The 20,178-nt window shown below is 36.3% G+C and overlaps 1 protein-coding gene across 4 annotated transcripts in view; it reads left to right on the top strand.

The window, feature by feature from the left end:
* Trpm7 (transient receptor potential cation channel, subfamily M, member 7) overlaps nucleotides 1-20,178 on the top strand; it is a 90,948-nt gene that overhangs the window by 35,445 nt on the left and 35,325 nt on the right. For all 4 annotated transcript variants that reach the window (NM_053705.2, XM_087654380.1, XM_087654382.1 and 1 more), the window contains 10 exon segments: nucleotides 762-885; nucleotides 2,918-2,990; nucleotides 8,031-8,131; nucleotides 9,792-9,926; nucleotides 12,009-12,062; nucleotides 14,398-14,538; nucleotides 15,928-16,062; nucleotides 17,002-17,282; nucleotides 18,961-19,189; nucleotides 19,947-20,102. In NM_053705.2, the coding sequence (NP_446157.2) occupies nucleotides 762-885; nucleotides 2,918-2,990; nucleotides 8,031-8,131; nucleotides 9,792-9,926; nucleotides 12,009-12,062; nucleotides 14,398-14,538; nucleotides 15,928-16,062; nucleotides 17,002-17,282; nucleotides 18,961-19,189; nucleotides 19,947-20,102 (1,429 nt within the window).

The raw sequence follows: 20,178 nt of genomic DNA, 5'->3' as shown, positions 1-20,178 counted from the left end.
AATTGAACTCAGGTCCTCTGAAAGAGCAGTTAGTGCTGTTAACCACTGAGCCATCTCTCCAGTCCTGTATAAAGTTTTTGTTGTAGGGTTATTTGTACAAGATAAAGACATAGAATATCTACCAAAAGAGGCCTAAGTAAGTTATGGCATGTGTATACAGTGGAATGATGACAGCTGAGTAACGATGGAAGCTGTGTGTTAGATCACTCAGCTATGGCAGCACACACGAACTGACAACAATGATGCAGAGTAGTGTGTCCCTTATGCAAGGATGACATGCAAACTTGTGAACATTCCAAACTTTTAAAGAAGAGTTAAGAAAATTACTAAATAAGATCTCAGAGCACCGTGCAGGCTAACAGTGATTGCTGAAGAGAGGTGAACTGTAGAAGGCAGAGAGAATAGGAAAGGAGATTCTGATTATGAACTGCTGCATTGTGATACTCTGAGGCATGTAAAGTTTCCATGTTTAAGACACATTGGAAAATTATTTTATAAAGCCATAGTATATAGAATTACCATTATGATATCTTGTGAAATCCAAGTACTAATACTACACCACATGCTTTGTTTAAAACATTCACAAAATAATTCAAAGTGAAAACACTCTATTCCTCTTCTTATGCCAAGGATTTAATAATAGGTATCTCAGGAAATTAGTTTTTAATATTAGTACAGAATCTCTAGAAGCTTTGCTTGTATTTCATTTTCATCCTACAGAGGAGATGAAATGAATGAAGTTGATTTTCTTCTTCTACCAGGAATCTTCCTGATGCAGCAGAGCCTGATATTATATCAACTATCAAAAAAACATTTAACTTTGGCCAGAGTGAAGCAGTTCATTTATTTCAAACAATGATGGAGTGTATGAAAAAAAAAGAGCTTGTGAGTAGATTTCAGCAGATTAAGCCTATTATTTATTCTAATTCATATATTGTTTCATCTTTATGTTTTAAGTTTTTAAAGCTGTTCTGTCATTTCCTTATTGGTCTTCAATTGAGTGACATAGAAAGACTAATTTTCATAAAATATTAAGACTATATTCTTTTAAGGGAAGTTTTATAACTGAGACTCAATTGACTGTGCCTAGTATTTAAGAAGAATGCAGAAAAAGAAGCAACATGGTTCAGTGGCTACTGGTGCTTGCCACCAAGTCTAATGACCTGAGTTTGATCCCTGAATTCACCTGATGGAGGGAGGAGAGAACCAACTCTCACAGATTGCCTTTGACTTGTTTGAATTGTTGTGTGCAATTCTCTCTCTCTCTCTCCCTCCTTCCTTCACCCCCTCCTCTCATATATAAACACACACACACACACACACACACACACACAGAGAGAGAGAGAGAGAGAGAGAGAGAGAGAGAGAGAGTTGTAGTTGTTAGTGACTTCTAATAAAATGTCTGGAAAAGTCTTTTAAGACTACTAGATTAAAAGTCTGTGCTGCTTAATTTTATACATGTAAACACAGGCTTATATTTTTAGAGATAAAATTTTAACAGCTCTGTCAGTACATAGAAACATGGATTTGTTGTCTGTTCTTGGCCTTTGGGCCTTGATCAGGTGTTGATTTGCCTTGTTTTGACTTTCATTGCAAGCTTTGTTCTCCATGAAATGAAGTTAGTTGAACTTTTTACTAGTGTAGTAATCATCTTTTACTTTCTGAAAACTATCCAGGTAAAACCCCCTAAATAGCTTTATATTTCACTTGATTTATGTTCCTTCGCCCCAGAATATGTGTGCTGCAAGGCATAGTGGTGCCCACCTGTGATCCAGCTCCTGGAGGGTGAGCAGGAGGGTTCTGAGTCCCAGTACAGCTAGAACAACTTTATAAGTTTTCTTTAAAAAAGTGTGTGTTGGGGGGGTCACTTGAATAAGTTTTCACTCCGTAGAAAGAACAGCAAGATGTGCTCTGATAGTAATTTCTTGTCTCTACCCACAAATTGCTTATGTAAGCTAGAAGACATAAAATAGGGTAAAAAGAAGTGACTATGATAGGAAACAAACAAGCCTTTAGTTAGTCTAGGCACACAGGAAGCAGAGTGCAGACAGGGCTACGCAGGGAAACCTAGTCTCAACAAAACAGAACAAAAAAGGAAAAAGAAAATACTGTTTTTGGATATGTCTGCTAATGTGATTGATGTAAGTAAAGAAGTCTTCATTTTCTGTTCTGTGTTTAGGTTTGAACTGATTTTAGATCACTTAGATCTATAGATTTAGAGATCTGTATAGTTATAGCAATATGTAAGTGACTACAAAAATCTTTCTGTTTAAAAAAACATTTTGTGTGTATGGTTGTGTGGGCATGCATGCATGGAAGTCACTTTGTGGAGTCAGTTTTTTTCTTCCACCTTTAGTGGCTTCACGAGGTGGAACTTAGTTGTCAGGTTTGTCTTACCTTTCCTGTCTTAACCTTTTTCTGTTGCTGTGAAAAGGCACCATGACCAAGGCAACTTAATAAAAGAACATTTAATGTGCTCTCATAATTTGAGAAGTGAGTTCATGGTCACATAGTAGGGACCACGGTGACAGGCAAGCATGGAGCTGCAGCAGTGCTGAGAGCTTACGTGTTGAGATAACCACAAGGCAGGGAAGCTAACTTCTGGAATGAAGGCTTTTGAAACCTAGAAGCCCCATCCCTGGTAACAAACCTTCTCCACTCCTGATCCTTCTCCAATAGTTGTACCAATGAGGGTCTAAGCATTCAATTATGTGAGCATACAAGGGCCATTCTTATTCAAATTGTAATATGTGGCAAACACTTTTACCCACTCAGCCATCTTATCAGACATATAAATATCTGTTTCTATACAAATTTTCATATAAACATTTCTCTTTATATGGTTTGAAATTATTTTTTGTTTTATAATATTTTAGCTTTAAAAATGAAGAAATAATATTAATATATTCTTAAATAGATCACTGTTTTCCATATTGGTTCAGAGGACCATCAAGATATAGATGTGGCCATACTTACTGCACTGCTAAAAGGTAAGGATTTTTTATTTTGTTATGAATCAGTGTCTTTACATAGCCCTGCTGTCCTGGAAATCACACAGATCCTTCTTCTGCATCTGGCTCCTAAGTGCTGAGATTAAGGTATGAGCCACAGATGCCAACTGAAAAGGTAAGATTCTAAAAACATGTTCTCTTTAGAGTATGTTCTATTTATATAAGGTAGAGCTTTTTCATGTCATGGTCAGAGGAGTTGATTTTCCAGTCATTTTCTTTATGAAAGGCACAGGTTAAATTTTAAGTTGGCAACAAAATAGTTATATAGACTTAGAGTTTGTGTCTTGAAGATTTAACTGGATGGATGGAAGGATGGATGGATGGATGGATGGATGGATGGATGGATGGATGGATGGATGGATGGATTCATTCATTCACCATCCATCCGTCCATGTGTTTTTATATCCACATAGACATGAAATGGGATGTATTTCAAAAAATGACTTTAAAGGTAATTAAGTATTTACTTGATAGAAATAAGAGCTTACTTAAATAAGCTAATTTCTTCTGAAGAAAATATGAAAACTAATGTGGTCTTTCTGAATACTAGATACCCAATGGTTTTAAAAAATGTCATAGTGATAAGTATTTTCAAAATCAGAAATGAAAATTATGCCCCATTGGGAAATTATGTCCTATTTGTATATAGGGCAGGATCAAAGGTCTTGTTATCCATTAAGGTGTTCCAAATATTAGATTATAACAAATTATCACTATGTTTTTAAACCTAATATAATTAAGTATAAATCATCTTTGATCAAGAGATGCTTAAGTGTTCAGAAACCATAGATGTAAGAAAGAGAGATGACATAAATATCACAACATAAGATAATAATAGAATACTATTTGTACTGTTTGCCATACATTTTCTGTGTGCTAGCCCTTGTATGTAAGTGGACCATATCTTATTTTATCCTTCCATTGGTTCTACCTGCCCTGTTTTCTTTGTCTTTTCTTCATTTTACAAAGGAAGAATCTAAGAAATCAAATGATGAAGTCAAGGAATTTTAAAATCACCTATATTGGCCCATTGAGATGGATTAGTGGATCAGACCACTTTCCACATGAGCTTAAAGACCCTAGTTCTGTCCCTGGAATCCATAGTGGAAGGAGAGAATCAATTCATGAAAGTTGCCCTCTGAGCTACATGATGGCTGTATCGTGAGCACACCCAAACACATGCACAGGCACCCACACAAAATAATTTGAAGGCTATAACTTAAAGAAAAAATGAATGCCTTATGGAAAAAACGAATATGAAAATTTGAAGAAGAATCCAAACATTTAGATAATGAACTTGTATTCCATTATTATACAAAAATAGAAATGAGACCTTCTGTGTCCTGGCCTAGTCCAATAAATGTAGCTCTCAATTCTTTTTTTTTTTTCCCACTGACTTTTTATCTTTTTTTCGTTTCTTTCCTTGGATATTTTCTTTATTTAAATTTCAAATGTTATTACCTTTCCTGGTTTCCTATCCAAACCACCCCCCACCCCCATCACACACACTCTACCCAACTCCCTACCTCCATGAGGTTGCTCCCCCACCCACCTACTCTATCCTGCCTCTCCACCCTGGCATTCCCCTACACTGGGGACTTCACAGGACCAAGGTCCTCTCCTCCCATTGATGCCCAACAAGGCCTATCCTCTGCTACATATGCAGCTGGAGCCATGGGTCTGTCCAGGTGTACTCTTTTGTTGATGGTTTAGTCCCTCGGAGCTCTGGTGGGTTGATATTGTTGTTCCTCCTATGCGGTTGTAAATCCCCTAAGTTACCCCAGTCCTTTCTCTAACTTCTCCATTGGGGACCCCGTTCTCAGTCCAGTAGTTGGCAGAGACAGCTATATCAGCCTCCTGTCAGCATGCACCTCTTGGTATCTCCAATAGTGACTGGGTTTGATGACTGCATGTGAGATGGATTCCCATGTGTAGCAATATCTGGTTGGCCTTTCCTTCAGTCTCTGCTCCACACTTTGTCTCTGTATTTCTTCCCCCTTCTAAGAAGTACTGAAGCATCCACACTTTGGTCTTTGTTCTTCTTGAGTTTCATGTGGTCTGTAATTTGTACCTTGAGTATTCTGAGCTTCGAAGTCATTGTTTTTAATAGCTTAATAGTAGTACTCCATTGTGTAGATGTACCACATTTTCTGTATCCATTCTTCTGTTGAAGGACATCTGGATTCTTTCCAGCTTCTAGCTATAATAAATTAGGCTGCTGTGAACATAGTGGAGCATGTGACCTTGTTATATGTTGGAACATCTTTTGGGTATATACCCAGGAGTGGTATAGCTGGGTCCTCAGGTAGCAGTATGTCTAATTTTCTGAGGAACCAGTAGACTGTTTTTCAGAGTGGATGTACCAGCTTGCAGTCCCACCAACAATGGAGGAGTGTTACTCTTTCTCCACATCCTTGCCAGCATCTGCTGTCACCTTTTTTTTTTTTTTTTTTTTTTTTGGAGCTGGGGACCGAACCCAGGGCCTTGTGCTTGCTAGGCAAGCGCTCTACCACTGAGCTAAATCTCCAACCCCGTCACCTGGGTTTTTGATTCTGATTGGTGTGAGGTGGAACCTCAGGGTTGTTTTGCTTTGCATTTCCCTGATGACTAAGGATGTTATTAAACATTTCTTTAAGTTGTTATGTCTCCCTTTTCATTTCTGATTCTGTTAATTTGAATACTGTCTCTGTGCCCTCTAGTTAGTCTAGCTAAGGGTTTATCTGTCCTGTTGATTTCTGTCAAAGAATCAGCTCCTGGTTTTGTTCTTTTAGTTTTTACTTGGTTGATTTCAGCTCTGAGTTTATTTCCTGTCTACTCCTCTTGGGTGTATTTGCTTCTTTTTGTTCTAGAGCTTTTAGGTGTGCTGTCAAGCTGGTGACATATGCTCTTTCCTGTTTCTTTTTGGAGGCACTCAGAGCTATGATTTTTCCTCTTAGCACTGCTTTCATTGTGTCCCATAAGTTTGGGTATGTTGTGCCTTCATTTTCATTAAATTCTAAAAAGTCTTTAATTTCTTTATTTCTTCTTTGACCAAGTTATCATTGAGTAGAGCATTTTTTAGCTACCATGTGTATGTGGATTTTCTGTGTAGCTCTTAATTCTTATCAAAGAAGTTTGTTTTTACATAAGACAGGAACCTTTACAAAAAGCTACAGCTGCTTAAAATGTAGAGAATAACTATCAGTGGGATGCCCATTCCCAATTGCTACATTTACAACATAACCTGTAACCTAAGACAGGAACATTTTGAAAGAGGAGAGGAAGATTGTTATAAAGCTAGGGGACTAGGAAGTGGACTGTGATATTGTATCTTCTAGATAAGACAGTGTTACCACGTACAATCTCAGTGCTATCTAAACAAGACCTGAACAATGACAACACCATTGCTAGTTGGTGAGTCTTAAAAGCCCTGCTCCTGGATGAAGAGCTACAGGCAGTTAACCACTGCTGAGACACGGAGACTTCCTCTTCAGCAGGAAGAGTCCCACAGTTGGTTATGCAGCACTGGGTAGTCATCCTAGAACATAAATTTCATTTATTAAAAAAAATTAAGTAGAAGTAAACTGTAAATAAGTGCTACCTCCTCCCTTCCCAAACAGAAAATTGCAGATCTTTTGCCTTACGTAAATGGTGCAACCATCTTGAAGCATGCTTTTGATGTATCAGAAATCTAAAGTGATATTCTTAAATCCAGTAAATAATCAAACATAGACTAAAATATACTTGAAAATTTTCAGAGTAACCTAAACATCTGTGTACTGAAATGTTAAACTATTTCAATTTAAAAGATTAACACATAAAAAATATAAGGCAGCTACTAAAGTTGTGTGTTTAATCATACTTGCTCTGTAGATTTTACCTGGCTTTAAACTCATGATAGCCCTCATGCAGCTTCCCCACAGCAAGGATTACAGCTGTTACTGTCATGGTCATCTTTTATCCCATTTCTTCATATCTCTGTCTCTGTCTCTCTGTCTCTGTCTCTCTTTGTACAGTACGTGGGCGCGTGCACGCGCGCGCACACACAGACAGACAGACAGACACACACACACACACACACACACACACGCAGAGTCACATGATTCAGGTACCTTCTTTAGTCTCTGAACTTGGAGTTCACAGATCCAGTGAGACTGGTTGAGAAGCAAGCTCCAAGGACCCGCTAGTCTCTCTTTTTCCTAGCCCTATCCTAAGCCATAGGGTCACAGATGTGTCACCATATCTGTCTGTCTGTCTGTCTAACTTCTCTATTTATTCAAAGGTGCTAGGGATCTGAACACAGGTTCTCATGTTCTCACAGCATATCCTTTATCCCATCTTCCGTCTTCACATCCACGATACTATTTATTCCGTCTTTAAAAAGAAAGTTACATGATTTTACCTGGTGTGTGTGCACATTTGAGTGTGCCATGGTGCATGTGTAGAGCTGTAAAACAACTTGAATTGGGTTTCTCCTACCATGTGGAGCCAGAAGATGGAGCTTAAGTTGTTGGGCTTGGCAGTAAGTTCTTTTACTCACTGAGCCATCATTAGATCCCATTTAATGTAGAGTATACCCCTTTCCTAATAAAGTTTATGGTTATACTAAACATTTGTGCAGAAAAGTACTTGAAAAAAACATTTTTCAGAATTTTTAAGATATTGAGTATTTTGTCTGTGATGGAAACAAATCATCTTTGTTTTCTCAGTTTCTGCATTCTGATTTTTTTTCAACTGAGGCTTTTTTTTTTTGGTTTGTTTTCTGGGTATTTGATTGTTTGTTTTTTCTGAGACAGGGCTCTTACTCTGTAGACCAGCCAGGCTGGCCTCAGTCTCAGAGATCAGCCTGCCTCTGCTTCCTGAGTCTGGGATTAAAGGGGTGCACCATGTCTGGCTAAGCAATATAATTTTTATACTTGAACAGTAATGGTCCATCTTGGCGTATATGATCTATATAAAGCAAAGGGTTCTAGGGAAAGTTTATAAGAGCGTAGAAGGTGATGGAGACATATTTACCTATTGGTTTTCTTTATTCAATAGGTACTAATGCATCAGCGTTTGACCAGCTTATCCTTACACTGGCATGGGACAGAGTTGATATTGCCAAAAATCATGTATTTGTTTATGGACAACAGTGGCTGGTATGTAGATAATCTAAATACATAATATAATGAAGTTAACCACAGTGGACCTTTAATAATTCGCCACAGGTTTTATATTTAACTAACCACAGAATGAGTATTCTGTATGTAGTCAGATCTGCTGAACATGTACAGATGTTTCCTTTCTTATTCCATAATCAATACAGTTTTAATATCTGCTTCTATTAAACTAAGAATCTTGAATAATCTAGAGATAGAATATTTTCGTTACTGCAGACAGCATACACCATTTTGTTAAAAGCATCCATGTATTTGTGTCTCTGAACCAGGTCCTTGAAATAGTCCCCACCACAAAAAGGAGTGATTATAAATTAAAAGTATAAGGACTGTGTTTCTACTCATATTTTACCTTCTTACCCACATATAAATATTAATAGTAAAAGTCATATATCCTTTACAACTTTGTTTTTTAATAAGGTATGAATATCTGTAAAAAATTCAACAGTTGAAAAAGTCTTGGAACTCTTGTTCTGTGTATATAATTCACTATAGCATGCCACAATGTTTGTTCAGTTCCTGTGCAGTTCCTCCTATTTACTATTTATTCATGGTTTATCTTTCTGCTCCTAGCAATTAAATTTTGTGAGTTCAAGAGTATTTTTTAATTGTATCCCGTCTTCACCTGCTCCCCCACCCCTCCCACACACATGCACTATGTTCACTGCCTGAAAAGTGTCTGATAGTTTTTGTTATATGTCTAAATCCCTATGGAGACATGGTAAATGTGTAGTGTATCAAAGTAAAATTAAAGTAGGTTAGAATGTAAATATTATAAGTAAGAACAAATAATAGTTTGCACGTGGTGAGAGAAAGAAAATAATCATATATAAAATAGGAATACTGTCCGTGATAAATTATAGGCTATTTGTAGAAAAACTTCATTCTTTTTTGTTTCTTTCTTTCTTTTTTTTTTTTAGTATAACATCAAACTATTTTCCTTGTCAGAGTACTGAAAAAAAAAAAAGAATTTTTTAAAGCATGCTTCTGTCTTAATTTCATCATCTGTAGCTAATATGTGTGGTTACTAGGTAAATAAATATACATTAGAGTCCATACCCTCCTCTAGGTAAGGAAAATTAATAATGATTTGAAGATAGTGATATAAGATACTATAGAGAAATTGTGTAGTTGTATGGCAAACCTCTGGGAACAGAATCAGAATATTTAAAATAATGATTTCCAAAATAATTTTTTGCTACAAACATCTAATGGTGAAGTAATGAACGTATAGCTGGGATGTAGTAGTTGGTCTAGTTTGTGGGGAACCTTGGGTTCCATACCCAGCATGACATAAACTGGGAGTGTCGACACGCTTCTGTAATTGCAGCACTAGAGGTGGAGGTAGCAAGCAGGGACATCTACTCCCTGAACCATCCTGGCCCTGTTTCTCAGTTTAATTGATGGTGGACTTTTTGTAGCTTCTTTCTCCCACCCCCGTATAACCTTTGTTGTCTTACAAATAGAACATTTGTGTGATATTATTTAGGGAGTGCAGTGAATCTAATTATTTAGGTCACTGTTTGCATCGTTCTAATTCTATTCCCAAATTATTTGAGAATATATAGGTATAACTCATAAGGACTTGTATTTAAGTGATCAATAGTTGGAGGATGTGAAATCTATTAATTTGATACTCTAGGTTGGATCCTTGGAACAAGCTATGCTTGATGCTCTTGTAATGGATAGAGTTTCATTTGTAAAACTTCTTATTGAAAATGGAGTAAGCATGCATAAATTCCTTACCATTCCCAGACTGGAAGAACTTTATAACACTGTAAGTCTGAAATTTCTTTGTTCACCGTTTTACTGTCTTCTAAATGCCATTTTACCTGAAGTGCATATGCCTCCTGATAAAGTTTCTTAGCTGCTACGGGGGAGAGATGCTCCAGTCTGATAATTGTTACTATGTGACAGCCTGAATCCACTATACTGTTGCTGTTCTAGAGGCCCTCCTCTATTAACATAGTCACACAGTAAAAGTGAGGTTGACTTAATAACCCATCTTTGCTTTACCTTTATACTTTTTTTTTTTTTTTTTTTTTGGTTCTTTTTTTTCGGAGCTGGGGACCGAACCCAGGGCCTTGTGCTTCCTAGGCAAGCGCTCTACCACTGAGCTAAATCCCCAACCCACCTTTATACTTTTTAAAAGAATAGATCAACTTCTTACTTACAGGATGTGTTATTTTGGATTTTTTTGACTCTTGTTTATTGGAAAGCATATACTATATTTTTCTTTTCTTTTTCCTTACATTCATTATTGTTGACCTTCTGTTTTGTTTTTTTTGTTTTTTTGGTGTGCTGTTTCATTTTTCTTGTGAAAACTTAGTATTTTTATTTCATATTTCATGTTAGTACTACTAAGGAGGGTAAATACTTCATGGTTTTCTGTGGAGCCACTGTAAATTTAATTAAGCTCTGCTGTGAAGAATACTAAACAAAGCCATGGATTATAATTTCTAAAACACTGCATACTAATTCATCAATTTCTACTGCATTTTTATTCTTGGTGTCTTTGTAGTGCTACTTGGTCATTTCTGATTAACTTTACTGTCACTGTTAATCATTTTAATTTTCTTACCTATATCTTTTAATCTCTTTCTTTGATCAAATTCATTTTCCCCCCCCTGGAGCTGGGGACCGAACCCAGGGCCTTGCGCTTGCTAGGCAAGCGCTCTATCACTGAGCTAAATCCCCAACCCCGATCAAATTCATTTTTAATAACATATTTAACTGTGTCTTTCTGTGGATTAGAAACCTTTTGTATCTGTACTATATGCTTAATTGAAATAGAGACTTTGATTGTTTTAAAATTCTGAGACAGGGTCTCACTATATAGACATGGCTTGCCTACAACTGTCAGTGTAGATCAGACTGTCCTGGAACTCAAAAGTGGGCTGCTTCTGCCTCTAGCGTGCTGGGATTAAAGGCACTGTTAGGATTAAAGTGCTGTTTTCACTATGCTGGATGGATAGTAGTCACATTTATGCCCTTCCTGTTTTCCTCCCGTTGTTTTATTCGGTACCTCAACCTCAGATACTGTGTGTTCTCAGTATATTTTCTATTTTCTTTTTTTTTTTTTTTTTTCTTTTTTTCGGAGCTGGGGACCGAACCCAGGGCCTTGCACTTGCTAGGCAAGCGCTCTACCGCTGAGCTAAATCCCCAACCCCTCTTTTCTATTTTTTAAACACAAGATTTTTAGAATGTTGATTACTTGATTATGCTGGCCTGCCCTTTTCTATCTAGCCTTCATTTATTGAAATTTTATTTTGTGCTTAAAGCAGCTCACATGCTCTACTGATTCCAAGAAACCTACTAGACTAGTTAAGAACAATTTCCCTGTGTGTTAAAATTTTCTTTTAAATAGGATTATATTCTTTTTTTTTTTAAAGATTTTATTTATTTCATGTATGTGAGCACACTGTAGCTGTCTTCAGACACACCAGAAGAGGGCATCAGATCCCACTGGATCCCAGATGGTTGTAAGCCACCATGTGGTTGCTGGGAATTGAACTCAGGACCTCTGGAAGAGCAGTCAGTGCTCTTAACCGCTGAGCCATCTCTCCAGCCCCAGGATTATATTCTTATTTTGGTTTTATTTGTTAATACTATCTACTATAATTACCCTGATCCTTATATGTCTCCTGTCTCTTGTTAACTCATGTAAAAATTAAAAGGATTACTCACTTGGATAAACATGGAGTTTTATCTCTGAAATATAAATCAAATATAAACCGATAAAAGCGAAAATTGATTGTATTAGCAAAGAAGTATTTAGAATTTGCACAAGAGATTAACAAGAAGGGAGATTGTTTGTTTTAGTCTAAATCTAATAGGTTCCTCGTATTTTTCCCTAAAGAAACAGGGTCCGACTAATCCAATGTTGTTCCACCTCATTCGGGATGTCAAACAGGTAAGAGACTATCTTTGTTATAGTGAAACCTTAGCTTTTAGGGTTTTTTGTACTTCTTCCTTTTTTTTTTTTTGCTTCCAGAGCATTTTTAAAATGGCAGTAGAAACAACAGCTCTTTGTACAAAGTAACATAAAAACTATCTTTGTCATAAGAGCTTTGGCTCAACTGAAAGTAAGGACCCAGATTCTATTCCTAGCACCCACATGGGAGCTCAAAACAGTCTGTTACTCTAGTTTCTCAGGGTCTTGTGCCCTCTGCTGGTTTCTAGATACCAGGCACATGTGGTCCACAGACACACATACGTGTGAAACAAGTTTATGATTAAAAAAAGCTATGAAATTAATACCAATTTTCTAAGCTTCTAGTCATATCAAATAGAACATGATACATTTTATGATATTCATTGGTCCAGAAAAGGAAGATCAGTGATTGAATATGTCTTCTTTATCTTATCAGAAATATCTTCCTAGACAGTTGTCTAACTGTAAAGGTGAGTGAGTGAGTGAGTGAGTGAGTGAGTGAGTGAGTGAGTGAGTGATGTACTAAGTATTGGTCTCCATCCCTGAAGAAAGGCTGAAATGTGCTGCCCTTCCTTAGCATTAGTCACAGTGGACTCTGCAGTATCTGAACAGATAGATGCAGAATGACACCTCTTTTCTCCTCTTGCTGTACTGTGATTTAGTCATTTTAACCATTTCTTAATTGATTTTAGTGTCTTTTAAATTACTGGTGGGAAATACAACTTTTTTTCTTTTTGTTTGTGAGATCTCTCTGCCTGATTCCCAAGTCCCAAGCACCACCACACCAGGCAGTAGTTCAAATATTTGAAGATTTCTAAAGCCAAAATACTTTTTTTGTTATATTTTGATTTGAGACAGCTCTGGCTGTCCTGGAAATCATAGAGCTCTACCTGCTTCTGCCTCTTGAACGCTGGAGTTAAAGGCATATGCTACTCTGCCTGGCTTAAAGTACTTTCAAAAATTCATTTTGTAAACACTTTCATGTTCTACTGTGAGTATACTATTAATATGCCCACCCCTACACCCCCCTCCTTCCCCCTCCTTTAAGACAGTGTCTCTTTATATAGACCTGGCTGTCCTGGATCTCAATATGTAGACCTGGATGGCCTTGAAATCACAGAAATATGCCTGCTTTTTTGCCTCATGATTTCTAGAATTCAAGGGGTTTGCCACCGCCACATGGTAATAAACCAAGCTTAATACAATTTCCATTTTTGTGGCTTTTGTTTTTTTTGTTGTTGTTGTTTTTGTAATATAGAACAAACAAGGGGTTGGGGATTTAGCTCAGTGGTAGAGTGCTTGCCTAGCAAGTGCAAGACCCTGGGTTCGGTCCCCAGCTCAAAAAAAAAAAAAAAAAAAAAAAGGAAAAGAAAAGAACAAACAAACTTTTTTTTTTTTTTTTTACATTCTCATACTTTTATTTTATGTCCTTATCATCTTGTCTGTGTGAGACTGTCAGATCTCCTGGAACTAGAATTACAGTTACAGACGGTTGTGAGCTGCCATGAGGGTGCTGGGAACTGAACCCAAGTTCTCTGGAGGAGCAGCCAGTGCTCTTACACTGGGCCATTCCTCCAGCCCACTTAGTTTTTTTGTTTTGACAAACAAACTTTTAAGAAGTTGGTAGTTTATATATTAGAGAGTTGAAAGTTACAAATTTAAACATTTAAAAAGCAGGGGATTGATATTGATATGAAGGCAGAATTAGTTATTAATAAATAACATTCATCTTGTAGATTGTCTTTAATATCTAATAAAAATTTTAAAATTCTGAAGTGTATACATTTTATAATTTCATAAATAGCTTATATTCTAAAAGTTCATTTGTAAGTTAATTTACTGTTCTAGAATAATAAAATTGCAAATGATAGTTAAGTCCTGAACAAGTGTATAAAAATGTGTGTGGAATGCAGTATAGCTAAGAGAGAAAATGTCTGTTTAAAAAGCATTTGTGAATATTTCTGGGCTAGTCTGGAAACATACATTTTTGTAGAAAATGAAGTTTGTGAGATAATTTATCTCTAATAGTTTATAGCCTCTGTGTGTGAAATCTTGGAAGATATAATAATAAGCTGTCTCTCTGTATTATGTTGGACTTACTCAACCAATACCTAAGACCTCAAAAATGTCACCTCCTCACTAGTCTTAACTCATATAAGGAAAGAGAAACAGTCATTTATTTCTTTTGTAAAGATAACTCTTGGCAATACTTTTTATAGCAAATAAGTATTTCCTAATTTGGCAGATATTTCTATTCCTAGGCATGGCAAAGTAATAGTAACATTATTCTGTCTATTTAATATTTTGTTTCCAGGGTAATCTTCCTCCAGGGTACAAGATCACTCTAATTGATATAGGACTTGTGATTGAATATCTCATGGGAGGAACCTACAGATGCACATACACACGAAAACGTTTTCGCTTAATATATAATAGTCTTGGTGGAAATAACCGGGTATGTATAATTTTGGTGGTTAAATGTTAAGATTTACAAGAGCTCAGTTTGATGGTTCATGCTTATAATCTCAGCATTTGAGAGGCAAGCAGTGCAGGAGAATGACTGAGTTTGAGGCTAGCCGGGTTTACATAATGAGTTACAGGTTAGCCAGAACTGCTGGTAAAACCCTGTCTCAAAACCAAAATAAAATTAAGAGAATAGAAGTAGTTCCAAGGTAGAATGGTTCCCTAGTTTGTATTAGTCAGTCTTTAAGTTCGATGCCCGGGATCATAAAAAGGACCGAATGTTAGTTGCATTAGAACTGTGGCAGTTATCGGGCAGTAGTGGCACACACCTTTAATTCCAGCACTTGGGAAGCAGAGGCAGGTGGATCTCTTTTTAAAGCCAAACTGGTCTTCAGAGTGAGTTCCAGGGCAGCCAAGACTATGTGGAGAGACCCTATCTCAAAAAACCAACAGAAAAAAAAAAAGGATAGTGACAGTGATATTGTCTTTAAATGTGAGATTTTATCTGGGTATGGCAGTGCACACCTTTTTTCTTTTTTTTTTTTTTTTTTTTTTTTTTTTTTGGTTCTTTTTTTCGGAGCTGGGGACCGAACCCAGGGCCTTGCGCTTCCTAGGTAAGCGCTCTACCACTGAGCTAAATCCCCAGCCCCGCAGTGCACACCTTTAATCCCAGGGTTTAGGAAGTAGAGGCAGGAAGATCTCTGAGTTCAATGCTAGCCTAGTCCACAAGACTTCTAGGCCAGCCAGGGCTACATAAACTGTCTCACACACACACACACACACACACACACACACACACACACACCAGGCCAGCCTACATAAACTGTCACTGTCTGTCTGTCTGTCTGTCTGTCTCTCTCTCTCTCTCTCACACACACACACACACACACACACACACACACACACACACACACACACACCAGGGCTACATAAACTGTCTCTCTGTCACACACACACACACACACACACACACACACACACCCTCTGATTTATTTTGGATTGTAGCATATAGGTACATGTAATTCCAATTTCTCAGATGGCTCAGCCAGGTCAGTCACTTGAGAGAGGCTTGGCAACATAGAAAGAGAGAGATCCATCACAGATAGAAAGAAAAACTACAGCTAGAAACTAGATGAGTGAACTCATAATGATACATATATAATCATTGGCTTTTGGCTGCAGAAGCAAGTTCAAAGCCAGCCTGGGCTACATAGTAAGACAATACTTCAAAAGAAAAGGAAAAAAGATGGTAGTCAAAATCCTATGTTATTTTTATACATTGGCAAATATTTGCAAATATTTACGAATTACCCTGGAATTTTTTAAATAATATTTCAGCATGTTTTAATTTTTTAAAAAAATAATAAACTCTCATTCTCAGAGGTCAGGTCGAAATGCTTCCAGCAGCACCCCTCAGTTGCGAAAGAGTCATGAAACTTTTGGCAATAGAGCTGATAAAAAGGAAAAAATGAGACACAATCATTTCATTAAAACAGCCCAACCCTACAGACCAAAGGTAGGTTTGTTTATTCTTTAAAGAAAACAGGTTTATTCTGCTTATTAAAAATGAAAATATTATCCTTTCTAAAGTTTTGTTTTTATTAATTAGTATTACTATGTAAAAACTTTGATTTAGTGAGAACTATCATTTGTTTGTTTGTTTTTATTTGTTTTATGAAACAGAGTTTCTCCGTGAAGCCCTGGCTGTCCTGAAACTATAGAACAGGCTAGCCAGGAACTCAAAATATCTGCCTATCCCACCCCCCAAAAAACAAAACAAAACAAAACAAAAATAAAATAAAATAAAAGTTTCTGCCACCACACCTGGCTTGAAAATTATCCTTTGGTTTGGGATATTTTTTATATCTTTAAAGCTTCAATTTTCATAAAGAAAGATAATCATTATAAATTAATGATTCTATTAAGGTTGTCCGGTTTTGCTGTGATAATAACCAGATTCCAAAAATTTTTTGACTAGTTTTATTCTGTATAAAGAACAAAGGGGCTGGGGATTTAGCTCAGTGGTAGAGCGCTTGCCTAGGAAGCGCAAGGCCCTGGGTTCGGTCCCCAGCTCCGAAAAAAAGAACCAAAAAAAAAAAAAAAAAAAAAAGTATTATCTAAACTTTAAATTTGCATTTTATAAGATACTACTAGTTCAGATATTATATATACTTTAACATTTTTGTTGAAAAGGCATTTTATAAAATGAATGATAAATTACAATAAAAGGTAATGTTTTTAAAATTTGTTTATCCTACATTATGAAGTAGAATAGAGGATATTTTTATTAAAGTTTAATTATGTTGGTTGATATAAGACCTGTCATTACTGTCTTTACTGGTTTAAGATGCTGGAGGTGAGAAGCAAGCCTCTTTGCAGCCTATATCCCACATTTAATGTCCCCAGCCCTCATATGGCCTTACTGTGAGTCTTATAGTATTTGTTTCCTTTGAAGATGGATGCATCTATGGAAGAAGGGAAGAAGAAACGAACCAAAGATGAAATTGTAGATATAGATGATCCAGAAACCAAGCGCTTTCCTTATCCTCTTAATGAATTATTGATCTGGGCTTGCCTTATGAAGAGGCAAGTCATGGCCCGCTTTTTATGGCAGCATGGTGAGGAATCAATGGCTAAAGCATTAGTTGCCTGTAAAATCTATCGTTCAATGGCTTATGAGGCAAAACAGAGTGACCTGGTAGATGATACTTCAGAGGAACTGAAACAGTATTCCAAGTAAGTGACATTTTAGCATATATAAGTGTTTGCCTGCATGTTATAGTGTAATGTTCTTAAGAGGGATGTGTGTAAGGGTCAGTGGGGGTATACAGTTTATCGGTGTAACTAAGACATATTTTTTAGTTGCATTAGGTAATTTTAAAAATTGGAAAGAAACGGTTTTGCTGTTTCATATATTAAACGTTTCAGAAAATAATAAAGAAATGGGAGAAGTTAAATGCAGTAATGCAGCAGTTCTGTTAAGAATTGTGTTTGGAATGCAAGAGTGTTTTGAGGCTTGTTTTTAAGAAATGAACTGAATTTTAGCTGGGAGGACATTCTGAAGGATGGAATCACAAATACTAAGGAGTCAAATAGTTCACAAGTTTATAATTTACTTAGGGAGATACAGCGTTCATAGTAATCTGGAAAGGTATTTTTTGGAAGTTTTATAATAGGTATTTAGCTCTTCCTTTCTCTTAGCTCTAAGTAAGACAAATTTGGAAGAGATTAATGGGTGTTGCTGAGAACAGCTCTGATAGGGATTCAATATCTGCTTAATGAGAATTTACAGTTTATTTGTCATGAGTAAGTTAGCCCCTAGATACATTGTTCTTGTTTCCATGTTTGAAATACAATGTAAAATGGCTAGAGAGATGCTAGAGCACTGACAATTCTTCCAGAGGACCTAGGTTCAATTCCCAGCACCCACATGGCAGCTCACAACTATCTGTAAATTTCAGTTCCAGTGCTACTGACAACCTCATGCAGACATATACTCAGGCAAAATACCAATGCACATAAAATAAAAATAAATTTTTTAAATAAATTTTCAGGAATAAATGGTGTAGAGATACTTTGAACAGAATATTGTATCATTGTTAACTTTGTTTTCCTGTAAAAACATGATTTTATTTATAAGACCAGGAGAAAGTACTCTGGATTCACCTTGTAACATTTATACTTGGTGTGATGTATTTTAGTATTTTGTGGTTTCCACGTACATACAAATACCTGTTAGAGTTACCATAATTCTAGTGCTTCACAGATCCATAAATGTGTGTGAAAATATTAAAAACAATAAAATTGGACTGAAGAGATGGTTCAGGGTATAAGAGCACTTACTGCTCTTGCAAAAGCACCCACACAACAACCCAGGACTCCCTCTGCCTCCACTTCCAGAAGATCTGATGCTTTCTTTTGACCTTTGTGGGTTCTGTACACTTGTAATGCACACATACACATTCAGGCACACTCATAACCATAAAAATTTAAAAGTAAATATTTAAGGAAACAGCAAAGTTATAGAATAATTTAATTTGTAACATGTGTATGGGTATTTTGTTTCCATGTATATCTTTGTACCTCTTGGGTGCCTGACACCCAAAGAGGCCAGAAGGTGTCATATCCTGGGGCAGAGGTACTGGCAATTGTGAGGCATTATGTGGATGCTGGGATCATACCCAGGCGATTTGGAAAAGCAGCTACTGCTCTTAACTACTAAGCCATCTCTCCTCCTCTGATTCTTAATTAAAATTATTTATTCTTTTGTTTGGGGAAGATAGTAGCGTTTCTGTCTAACATGCTGTTAAAGATGCTTGATTCTCAGCAGAAAACAAAACCACTCTTCAGTTTCTTTATCAGTGTATACTCTAGGGGGTTTTCTTGTTGTTTGTCTTTATGTTTCTTTATGTAGTGATTTTGGTCAACTCGCCGTTGAATTACTGGAACAGTCCTTCAGACAAGATGAAACAATGGCTATGAAATTACTCACTTATGAACTGAAAAACTGGAGTAATTCAACCTGCCTCAAGTTAGCAGTTTCTTCAAGGCTTAGGCCTTTTGTAGCTCACACTTGTACACAGATGCTGTTGTCTGATATGTGGATGGGACGGCTGAATATGAGAAAAAATTCCTGGTATAAGGTATACCTTACAAATAATTGAAGTATGTAATGAGATACAAAGAATAAGCAAATTAGCGCACACATATGTAGTAAAATGATTTGAAAGGGTAGTGGAAAGAAATTAGAAGACGAGGAAATGGGTGATTGACATTTCATTCCAAGTAGGATAATGTATACTTTTCTGTACCTCTTCTTAACTATTGAATATTTTGTAATTTGTGTATGATTATCGTTCTTCTGATCTAAAAGTATGAAGGCAGTAAATAGGGAATGTTGACATTTATTCTCCAAGTAGCCCTGTAGAGTTACTGGTTTTTAAAAGGATTTCTAATTTCTAAAATTCCAGACATATTATCTAATTTACCGTATTACGTTTAGTTAGTACTGAGTAAATATATCTTTGTGCCTAGTATTTCAATGTATGCAGGGTTTTAGGTTAAAAATTTGGGTAAAATAGCAAGTCCTTACAGCACCTTTGTAATGCTTGAGTTTGTCTAAATTAAACATATTTTTTAACAAATTGTTAAAATAACAGATTTTATTCAAAGGACAAGTCTGTACTGATTATTAAATTCATGCTGTCACTATCATAATACTCAGATAATACAGTATGTAAAGAAAAAATAAATGTTTTTCCTTCAGTTATAGGGTAAAATGAGTAGCATTCACAAGATGCATAATGCATAACTTACTGTTTTATTTTCTATGATTTCTATTGATTTATAAAGGTCATTGATTTTAAAATGCAAAAATTTTTATGTTTCTAAAAATTTTAGGTTATATTAAGCATTTTAGTTCCACCTGCCATATTAATGCTAGAGTATAAAACCAAGGCTGAAATGTCCCATATCCCACAATCTCAAGATGCTCATCAAATGACCATGGAGGATAGTGAAAACAATTTTCACAACATAACAGAAGAGATACCCATGGTAAGATGAAAGACTTCAGAGCATATGTAAATTTGTTATGTGCTAAATAAAAACTAAACACATATTTTTAATTTTA

This window comes from Rattus norvegicus, chromosome 3 (assembly GCF_021556685.1).
Source record: "Rattus norvegicus strain SHRSP/BbbUtx chromosome 3, alternate assembly SHRSP_T2T, whole genome shotgun sequence".
In the NCBI taxonomy this organism is placed as follows: domain Eukaryota; kingdom Metazoa; phylum Chordata; class Mammalia; order Rodentia; family Muridae; genus Rattus; species Rattus norvegicus.
Note: the sequence above shows the minus strand (reverse complement) of the source record. Positions and strands in the feature narration are given on the sequence as shown.